The 11,063-nt window shown below is 43.9% G+C and overlaps 1 protein-coding gene across 1 annotated transcript in view; it reads left to right on the top strand.

The window, feature by feature from the left end:
• LOC132020706 (keratin, type II cytoskeletal 73) overlaps positions 1-2,765 on the top strand; it is an 11,343-nt gene extending 8,578 nt beyond the window's left edge. The window contains exons 8-9 of the mRNA XM_059404857.1: positions 1,695-1,729; positions 2,509-2,765. Coding sequence (XP_059260840.1) covers positions 1,695-1,729; positions 2,509-2,765 — 292 coding nt within the window. The remainder of the gene's footprint in view (positions 1-1,694; positions 1,730-2,508) is intronic.
• The last annotated feature ends 8,298 nt before the right edge of the window (positions 2,766-11,063 follow it).

The following is an 11,063-nucleotide window of genomic DNA, read 5'->3' as shown; positions in this document are numbered from 1 at the left end:
CTTCAAAACCCTCAGATTGTTTTTCAGAGTCCATAGTCTCTCATGATTCACTTCCCCTTCCAATTTCCCTCAACTCCCTTCTCCTCTCCATCTCTCCTTGTCCTCCATGCTATTTGTTATGCTCCACAAATAAGTGAAACCATATAATAATTGAAACCAAATAATAATTTCACTCAGCATAATCTCTTCCAGTCCTGTCCATGTTGCTACAAAAGTTAGCTATTCATCCTTTCTGATGGAGGCATAATACTCCATAGTGTATATGGACCACATCGTCCTTATCCATTCGTCTGTTGAAGGGCATCTTGGTTCTTTCCATAGTTTGACGACCGTGGCCATTGCTGCTATAAACATTGGGGTACAGATGGCCCTTCTTTTCACTACATCTGTATCTTTGGGGTAAATACTCAGTAGTGCAGTTGCAGGGTCATAGGGAAGCTCTATTTTTAATTTCTTGAGGAATCTCCACACTGTTTTCCAAAGTGGCTGCACCAACTTGAATTCCCACCAACAGTATAGGAAGGTTCCCCTTTCTTCACATCCTCTCCAACACATGTTGTTTCCTGTCTTGTTAATTTTGGCCATTCTAACTGGTGTAAGGTGGTATCTCAATGTGGTTTTAATTTGAATCTCCTTGATGGCTAGTGATGATGAACATTTTTTCATGTGTCTGATAGCCATTTGTATGTCTTCACTGGAGAAGTGTTTGTTCATATCATCTGCCCATTTTTTTTTATATGATTGTCTGTTTTGTGTGTGTTGAGTTTGAGAAGTTCTTTATAGATCCTGGATATCAGCCTTTTGTCTGTACTGTCATTTGCAAATATCTTCTCCCATTCTGTGGGTTGCCTCTTTGTTTTGTTGACTGTTTCCTTTGCTGTGCAGAAGCTTTTGATCTTGATGAAGTCCCAAAAGTTCATCTTCGCTTTTGTTTCCTTTGCCTTTGGAGACATATCTTGAAAGAAGTTGCTGTGGATGATATTGAAGAGGTTACTGCCTATATTCTCCTCTAGGGTTCTGATGGATTCTTATCTCACGTTGAGGTCTTTTATCCATTTCGAGTTTATCTTTGTATTTATTTTTATTACCACTGTTTTTTTCACCTTTTTTGGTCAGGTAGCATTGGCTTTTTATTTACCCTGGTGATATATGACTTCTTTTTAAGAAAAATGCATTTTTTGGTTATAAAACACAGAGCCGATGACAAGCACTAAATATATAACAGTACATGTTCAAAACAGCAGTCAGACAAGTGTATATGAAGCATTAGTGTGGGAAAACCTTGTTCTAACTGAACATCACCATATTACTGAGACTCACAGGGGAGAAGTTACGGGTCGTAAAATCAGACATTAATGTCCGATTAAAGACACTTAATGGCACTTCCGATGCCAGTATTTCCACACATGTATTTATTCCAGCACTAGCCTTGCAGGAATGAACAAATGGGATAAAGAGAAGCACAGAGGAGGGACTCCAAGGGGGGCCACAGGTTTGCATGTTGGCACATCTCTGGTGGGAAGAGAGTAGCCTTCTGGGTGGGGGTCACAGAGACCGCAGGTACACCGAGGCCAGCTGGCTGGCTGGAGGGGCTGCTGGAGGCTGGGCTAGGCTGCCTGCTGACTTCAAGCTGTGGTGTGGGGAGCTCGGATTCCACACACTGGAGATTCACCTACACTTTTCTCTCTGCACAGGATGTCTGGAGAATACACCAACTCTGTGAGCATCTGTGAGTATTTCACACCTCTGAGGGAATATTTGTAGCCCATCACTGAATAAGAAGTAAGCAGGTACCTACTGCCAGGCCCCCATGGAACAGCCTGGGCTCTGCCTGGTAGATCACCATGGTCACCATCGCCTTACTTGCTGAGACCTGCTGTCTCTTCCTCTATGGATCTCCCACTGCCCCCTTCCCATCATATTCCGATATTTCACAGGACCGCTTCCCCAGAAATCTCATCTGTGCTGGGATGAAATTCCCAGCCTGCCTTCTTCTGCCTTCCCACACGGGCTTTCCTACATGACAGAAGCTGTGAGCTTCCCGAGTCTACCTCCTCATTGAGAGTGGAGACCGGTGCACAGACACGGGGTTGCACCACCTGTGTTAATGCTGACTCTGTAGCTTTTAGCCTGGTCTCCTTCTAAAACAGGCCGGCAAAATCTTCCCTAACTTGGGCAATTAGGAATTTCTTTGAAAAAAATTTAGAATGTATTCTGAAGTTAAATGCAAGACCTATTGGCTTATGTGAAGCTTTGGGGGGAAGCTCTTGCTATTCCTGTTGGTCCAAAGAATGAGAAGGTGCCCGATTTGGGATCTGGGATCTGGGCTATTTTTTCCAGAGCTTGAGCCACTCAGGCATTGAGCATGTCATTAGAGTCCACAGTTGATATGAACTGTTTGCTTAAGAGGGAGACATCTATGCTAGATGCAGTTGGGAGACTGGAGGGGACTTGGGGTCAGGCCTCTTTGGGGACATACACTTATCACTCCTCTCTGCCTCCCCACAGCGGTCATCAGCAGCACCACGGCAGGGACCACAGGTGCTGGGGCCGGCTTTGGTTTCAGCGGCACTGGAAGCTACGGTTACCGGCCCAGCTCTGTCTCAGGGGGCTATGGCATGCTGCCGGGGGGCTGTGTCACTGGCAGTGGGAACTGCAGCCCTCGCGGGGAGGCCAAAACCAGGCTGGGGAGTGTAAGCGAGTTCAAGGAACCCCAGGGGAAGACCTCGGCTCTGAGCTCCCCTGCCAAGAAGACCACAAGATAAAGCAAAAGTCCATTTTCCAGCTGTCCTCCTCACCCTGTTTTTCCTCTGGACTCCCTTCTCCAGGAAACTCCTGTCTCACCTTTCTCCTGGTCTCTTTGTTTTCCTCTGCCACTGACATTTCCTCTCCTCTACATCCTACATTAGTCTTTCTCAATCTAGAATCAGGATTCTATCCCATCTTTCTGCTTCCATACTGAGAGACCCCCTAACTCAGACCCCCCTTCCTGAAGCATTGCCAACAATGATGGCTCAGACCTTGTTCTGGCGTGCATGCTTCCCCCGGAGGAAGGTTTCTCCTCAGTCGTAATCCCCTCCATGCCCTGGCTTTGGCTGTTTGGCTACAAGCTCCATGGGGTCACGAGAGTATAGGTCCACTGACAGATCCACGGGGACTGTCTCCTGTTACAGCAACACTGGCTCAGGTGAAAGACCAGGTTATAGCTTATATCTTGTGTGGCCCCTGCAGGTATGGAGATCTGGGAGTAGTCTTGAAGATTGATCCCATTCACGAAGGGATTTGTGCCCTCCATTATGAGAGTTCTTGTCCTTGTTTAGGCCTTACCTCTCTGCTTCCTGTGTCTCACCAATAAACTTAATAAAACTTATGCAGGACCAGGCTGCTTCTCTCTCCCAAGGGGATCCTCATCCCAGGCCATATCTCTTCCATATGTGGAGATCAATGGCCTGGAACCTGGGGCATAGAGGTCCGGGGTGTTCCATAGCGCCCCTAAGTATGTTTTAATATGAGGGAAAGAGATCCTTGTACGGACCATAGGGTCACAGTGGGTCTTGTGACACTCAGGATTCCTCTCCAACAGCCATCCCCAGCAGATGCACCTTTGATTCATGCTTTTCTCAGGCCAATGCTCTAGGGAGTAGGCAATCTTTAACAACATGCAGATTATGGGCAGGGAGAGAGGGACAACACTTAACAGTGGCAGAATTTAAAACTGGTCCAGAAGCAGCAGAAAGCCAGTTCTGGAAACCTAGGGCTCAAGTTATGGCTATTCCCTATTCTCTGGGGGAAAGACCAAAGTAGAGTCTCTTTAAAGTAATGAGCCATGTCCCCTTGGTCTTTGGTGAAGTGAATGTCTATGAGTATGAGTTGTGTTGAAACACTGACCATCACTGTGACACCCACCACCCAGCTTCCAAAACACTCTTGTGCTGAGAGACGTGTGTCAGGTTCCAAGGTCGTGATGATGCTCTCAGGACGCAAAGAGCCAGGGAGAGACCAGCAGCCATTCAGGCTGGGGCTCACAGGTGCCTCTGAACAGGGTCACTGTGGATCCAGGGAGTCTTAGAGTTCAAGTCAATGGCTTTGAATTCAGGTTCAGACTCTGCAACTAACAGGGGATCAAGGGCAAAGTTCTCAAGAGTACAAGGGTTTCATTTCGAGTCTCATTTCTTTAGTTATAAAATAGACAGACTAAGCACCTGTGTATTACTCTTAGGCCAGAATGAGGTGACATAAACACATCTTATACAACTCCTGGTACAAAGTTCATACTTAATAAACGTTCAGTGGAAACAGAATCTTATCTTCAAATCCTTCTGCTTCAAAAACTTGACTAAATCTGGTCACTTAAAAGAGGTGTTTAGTGCTGGTGAAGCAATTTGCAAGCTCCAAACTTTAAGGACACCATCTCATAAACTATATGCCAGTTTATTTATTGCCCTAAGGAGAACTGGTTGAAGAATAGTCTCAGGGAATACACTCTCAGGGCCAGTAAAGAAATTGTGGTCAGCTCGAGGAATACTTGTTGAATATCTAGCATTTGTCTGGCATGTATTAATGTTGAGCATACAGAGATATATAAATCTGGTTCACTGCCCTGGATGGTGACATAACCATAAGAAATGTTAACTCTAACATGGAGAGATGCTGGCAACCAAAGAAGATACAGAGACAGCAAAGAGGAGAGTAGGAGCTCCAGGGAGGTCAGGGGAAGCAACAGGTACAGAGTCATTAGATGATGGAGTTTACCGGCAGACAAGAGGAGGGGGTGGGCATTGTGGTCAGAGGCACTAGCATGGTGAAAACGAGTCTGATTGCTGGAGTGTGAAGTTACAGGTTGGAAGAGGCCCAGCAGGTGGAGAGGGAGGGAGTAGAGGCGTCTGGGGCTGGGGAGGCAGGTAGCAGCCACATCATAGAGGTCCTTTCAATCTTTTATGGAGTGGAACCTCTTGATCTCAGCTCAGGTCTTGATCTCAGGGTCGTGAGTTCAAGCCCCAGGTTGGACTCCATGCTGGGTGTGGAGGCTACATTAAAAAAAAAATCTGCTATGAAGCTGGGATTTTATGTTGTAGTTTCTCGGGATCAGCCAACATCTTGGGTGTCAGAGGAACCCAGGTTTGGTCCTCCTCTGTCATTCACTAACTGTTCAACTTAGGCAAAATACTTCGGCTCCATGAGGCTCAGATTCTTTATCAGTAAAAAGTTAATAATAGAAGTTTCCACATAAACTTGTGAGATTGAAAATTAAGTAAGAATTAATTTTATTAAAATTAATTAATCTGAGGGAAAGAGATCCTTGTACGGACCATAGGGTCACAGTGGGTCTTGCGACACTCAGGATTCCTCTCCAACAGCCATCCCCAGCAGATGCACCTTTGATTCATGCTTTTCTCAGGCCAATGCTCTAGGGAGTAGGCAATCTTTAACAACATGCAGATTATGGGCAGGGAGAGAGGGACAAAACTTAACAGTGGCAGAATTTTATTTTAATTTTATTAAAATTTATTTTATTAAATTTTATTTATTAAATTTATTTATTAAATTTATTTTATTAAAATTTATTTTATTTTAATTTTATTAAAGTTAATTATTTTTAATAATACTTTTTTAAAGATTTTATTTTTATTTATTTGAAAGACAGATCACAAGCAGGCAGAGAGAGAGGCAGAGAGAGAGAAGGAAGCAGGCTCCCTGCTGAGCAGATAGCCTGACGCGGGGCTCCATCTCAGGACCCTGGGATCATGACCTGAGCCAAAGGCAGAGGCTTTAACCCACTGAGTCACCCGGGAGCCCCTAGAATAACAATTTAAATAAGTTAGATATATTTAAATTTATTTAAATAATAAATTTAAATTTAATATAAATATTAAATTTACAAATGAATAAAATAAAATTAATATAAACAATAAATTCAAATTTATTTGAATAATAGATTATATAAAAATTAAATAAATAATATTTATTTAATAGATAATTTGATTAATAATTATTAATTATTAGAATTAAATAAGAATTAAATGAAACAAAAGAGTGCATGAAAACTATTTAATTCAGTATGTGCTGCATAGTATATGCTCAAGATAGTTACTATTATATCAGAGTTACTATTAACTCTCTTAGTATTACTAGGTTAGATGAGTCTTTCAGAAAGCCTAAGGGAGACTTGAGATAGAGAAGGTCTAATAGCCATCAGATTATTTGATGAACGGGAACTCAAGAGAAAAAGTATTGGCTATTGAGAGATATTTCTACCTTCCGACTTCTATACTTAGACCCAGAATATTAACACTGATGGCCTCAAAGGACAAATCCTGAAGTCTGAGTGGCTTGACTTAATGCAACAGAGGTCCACTTCTCACTCACAGTCCATGGTGGATCTGGGCAGCTCTCCCACGTGGCTCTCCCAGTGCATGTCTCACAGACCTACATGCTTCTGGCTTGTAGCCCTGCCACACAGGACACATGGTCGCCAAGGTTACTGGGACAGGGGAAAAGAGAGAAGGAGACACATGGGCTGCTAATTGCCTCATCCTAGAATCAACACATGTCAATGCCCCTCACATTTAACTGGCCGACATGGCCCCAAGCCCTGACCAATCCCCCAGGGAGGCTGGGAAATGAGGAGGAGAGGGAGGATACTTAATAAGCCCTGGAAGTCTCTGGCACAGCCTTCTTCAGTGTAGATCCCCAACATCGGTCACCAGCCAGAGAATTCTTTCCCCCTGAGCGGTGCTGGGATGGTGCAGGCACAGGCGCTCTGGTCCAAGCAAACAACCTGCCTTTGGCTTTAACAGTGTAATGCTGGGCACAGTGCCATAAGCTAGGTCAGGCCACACACCACAGTAATTATATTTCATTTGCCTTCATGTTTTTAAGGAGATATTGTAAGTCTTCTGGATTTGGGAAATGTTAGTCTATCTAATGGTGAAATAGAGAGAACTTGTTATGTGTCTCTTTCTTTTTTTAAAAAAAGATTTAATTGATTTATTTGACAGACAGAGATCACAAGTAGGCAGAGAGGCAGGCAGGGAGGGGGGGAAGCAGGCTCTCTGCTGAGCAGAGGGCCCAATGCAGGGTTTGATTCCAGGACCCTGGGATCATGACCTGAGCCGAAGGCAGAGGCTTTAACCCACTGAGCCACACAGGTGCCCCTGTTCTGTGTCTCTTAAAGTACATTCCTTGAAACCCTGGTTCCTATAAGATATATTTGGCCAAAAAGAGGGCTCTATGATCAAACAAAGGTTTAGAAGACACTGGATTTTTTTTTAAACAATAACAATTACTTTATTTCTGATACTAAAGTCAGCCTACCTCTCCTTTCTTCTCTAGTTTTATTTATTTATTTATTTATTGGTAAATATTTTATTTATTTGAGAGACAGACAGACAGATAGAGATAGAGAGAGCATGAGTAGGAGGAGAGGGAGAAGCAGACTCCTACCAAGCAGGGACCAAGCAGCCCAATGTGGGCTGATGCCATGACCCTGAGATCATTACCTGAGCCGAAGGCAGACACTTAACTGACTGAGCCACCCAGGTGCCCCTGTAGTTGTTATTTATTTTATTTTTTAAAAATTTTTATTTATTTTTTACATTTCTTTTCAGTGTTTCAGAATTCATTGTTTATGCACCACACCCAGTGCTTTTTGCAATACGTGCCCTCCTTAATACCCACCACCAGGCTCCCCTAACCACCCACCCTCTTCTCCTCCAAAACCCTCAGTTTGTTTCTCAGACTCCACAGTTTCTCATGGTTCATCTTCCCCTCTGATTTCCCCCAATTCACTTTTCCTTTCCTTCTCTTAATGTCCTCCATGTTTTTCTTATGCTCCACAAATAATCAAAACCATATGATAATTGACTCTCTCTGCTGGACTTATTTCACTCAGCATAATCTCTTCCAGTCCCATCCATGTTGATACAAAAGTTGAGTATTCATCCTTTCTGATGGAGGCATAATACTCCATTGTATATATGGACCATATCTTCTTTATCCATTCATCTATTGAAGGGCATCTTGGCTCTTTCCATAGTTTGCAATTGTGGCCATTGCTGCTATGAACACTGGGGTACAGATGGCTCTTCTTTTCACTACATCAGTATCTGTGGGGTAAATACACAGTAGCACAACTGCAGGGTCATAGGGAAGCTCTATTTTTAATTTCTTAAGGAATCTCCACACTGTTTTCCAAAGTGGCTGCACCAACTTGCCTTCCTACCGACAGTGTAAGAGGGTTCCCCTTTCTCCACATCCTCTCCAACACTTGTTTACTGTCTTGTTAATTTTGGCCATTCTAACTGGTGTAAGATGGTATCTCAATGTGGTTTTAATTTGAATCTCACTCATGGCTAATGATGATGAACCCCAAAGAAGACATAAAAATGGCTAAGAGACACATGAAAAAATGTAGTTGTTTTTAAAATAACTCACCTGTAAAAACACTATATGCTCATATGAGAAAATTCAGAAATATTAAAAAGTAGGAAAAAACCCTCATTTTTTAATGACCTTATTTCCAGTCACCGTCTTTGGAAAGAACTGAGTTTGTAGCATCCTTTAGAGTAGCTTTCCTAAGTGGTCCACAGTGACGGACTGAAAAAGCATGGCAATGTGATGCCGGCTTCATCTTTTTTTTTTTTTTTTAAACCCAACAGGGAATCCATCCCCACACTTTTTTCCCTGCATGATACCTATTACTCTCCTAAGAACCAGTGTTTCAGGGCAAACAAGAACCTGTTTAATCACAGCATGTTTGCAAATCCTTGCTTGGAGGAGCCATCTGTCTATCTTTTTTGTTGAGCTCTGGTTTCAAAGGGTGATATTTGCTGTTTGTCTCCCAATCCAGGGGCTGCTTTCACCCAGTACTAATGGTGGAGTTAGTCATGGGGCCCAAGATGACACAGGAAGACACTGTCAGAGGCAGTTGCCATGAGAAGCCCTCCTCCCAGGCTTCAGCCACCTTTTGATCTGGCCTTGTCCCCATACATCCAATGCCTCTGAAACCTGGACATGCCACTTTGGTCTGTGTCTATAAGAAAGGTGAGCCTGTGGGTTCAGGAATTCCTGATTCATCCAGTCTGTCAACTCCCTCACAGGAAGATAAGAAAAGGTCATCCTTCCTCTTCCTTGACCCTGGGCAGAAGTGGCTTGGTTCTACAGGAATGGGTATCTCAAATTCTTAAGAAGTTTCCAGAAAAAAGGAGACTTCAAAGGCTTCCTTCAAAAGACAATCTTATGTAAGTTTCTCCTATTTCAATTGAAATACTTTTCCGCTTTTCTATTCTCAATGACCAGAGTTAATAAACTCTCTTCTGTACTTGTGGAAAGAAAACTGGTTAAATTTATGGGTTGTAGGAAGCATCTCATGAAATAATGGGAAGTACAACTTTGAGTTTCTTGAGGGGCCTGCTGGTCGCCCAGATTCACTGACATTGCCTCTTCCCTATCCAGAGGAAATGGACTACAGGGTCTCCCCTGAAGAAGCATAGAGAGCCCACCATCTTTCCCACCCAGGATATTCCAGAATCTTCTATCTGTTCATCTGTGGCTGGCGCCATCTTGATCACTCACCGATGCCTCCCCTCCCCCCCTCCCTCCCAGCTTTATTCCCTGTGGGGTAAACACCTTGGTTGTTATTATGCTCTGTTATTGGCTCAGCTGAGGCTGTGTCACTCAATTACCCTCAGGTGCCACCTGACCACCCCATGAGGGCTCCAAGAAGAGCCCAGGCCCCAGGGTATAACTGGGGGCACAGCGATGAGCCTTGTCTGTTTCACACTCATCCTGAATGTCCCTGGTGCCGAGGCCAGGGCTGAGCATTGGCTGAGCAGGGGAGGGAAGGGTTAATCCAGGCACCTATTAATCTGATGGTGGAAATGGGACACACACCCAGGACTCAGACAGACTGAGAAATAGGAGTGATGAAATAGAATACCACCTGGGTACCAGAAGAGCCGTATGGGAAGGGGCTTTTCTGACAGAAGAGGAGAATTAAAGGCAACTTAAATTGGAAAAAGGAAAGTGGGTTGTATTGGAAAAGATACTTATGAGCTTATTTGGAATGAAGTTCAAGAATCTAGTTCTTGATTTTTCAGACTGGAGGTGTCTTTCTTGGCCCTTCTCAACTCGTTCTTTTTTTTTTTTTTTTTTTTTTAAAGATTTATTTATTTATTTATTTGACAGACAGACATCACAAGTAGGCAGAGAGGCAGGCAGAGAGAGAAGGAAGCAGGCTCCCTGCTGAGCAGAGAGCCCGATGCGGAACTCGATCCCAGGACCCTGAGATCATGACCTGAGCCGAAGGCAGTGGCTTTAACCCACTGAGCCACCCGGGTGCCCCTCTCAACTCGTTCTTAATACTCAGTCACATTTTGATCCAAAATCAGAAATGCCAGGGCAACGAATGTTCTGATTGGGGGTTCCTGGGATGGGATGGATGATTCTCTTCTGCAATTAAAGAAAAAGAAAAAACTCAAACTCATGTAAGACTGTCTTCCAGACCACTTTCCTGTACCAGCTCCTCAGGCCCCCTTCCCTTCTTCCCAGTTAGTATCTCCCTCACTTTTATTTATTTATTATAAATTATATATATATATATATATATATATATATATATATATATATATATAATTTATAAAACACAGAAATGTTTTTCTAGAGAATTCTTTGAGCTCTGGCCCAAAATAACCCCCCTCTGCCCCTCACCACCCCCGCCCCAGCTCTTGTGACCAGAGCTCTTACTGGCCTGAACTCTGTCCCTGTGTCTGGCCTTCCCCCAACAGACTGAGAATTCCTTGCAGATAGGCCAGATGTCTCTACCCTCTGGGACCCAGTACTCAGGATAGAGCCGTCCTCTTCTGGATGTCTGGGGGAAGCAGTAGCTAGCTGACAGGCTAAGGATGATTCTCTGGAATATTCTTGATCCTGTTCATGTCCTTCTGAAGCAGAGCTGGCCTGGACATCTGCTCCCCTATACCACGCTCCTCCACCTGGTGGGAGGGTGTCTTCTGCCACTCCCGAGCCAGACCCAGTGGAAGCTTCTACCATGGATCTTGGCCGTG

This window comes from Mustela nigripes, chromosome 6, assembly GCF_022355385.1.
Source record: "Mustela nigripes isolate SB6536 chromosome 6, MUSNIG.SB6536, whole genome shotgun sequence".
In the NCBI taxonomy this organism is placed as follows: domain Eukaryota; kingdom Metazoa; phylum Chordata; class Mammalia; order Carnivora; family Mustelidae; genus Mustela; species Mustela nigripes.
The sequence above is the reverse complement of the archived record's forward strand: the minus strand, read 5'-3'. Positions and strand labels throughout refer to the sequence as shown.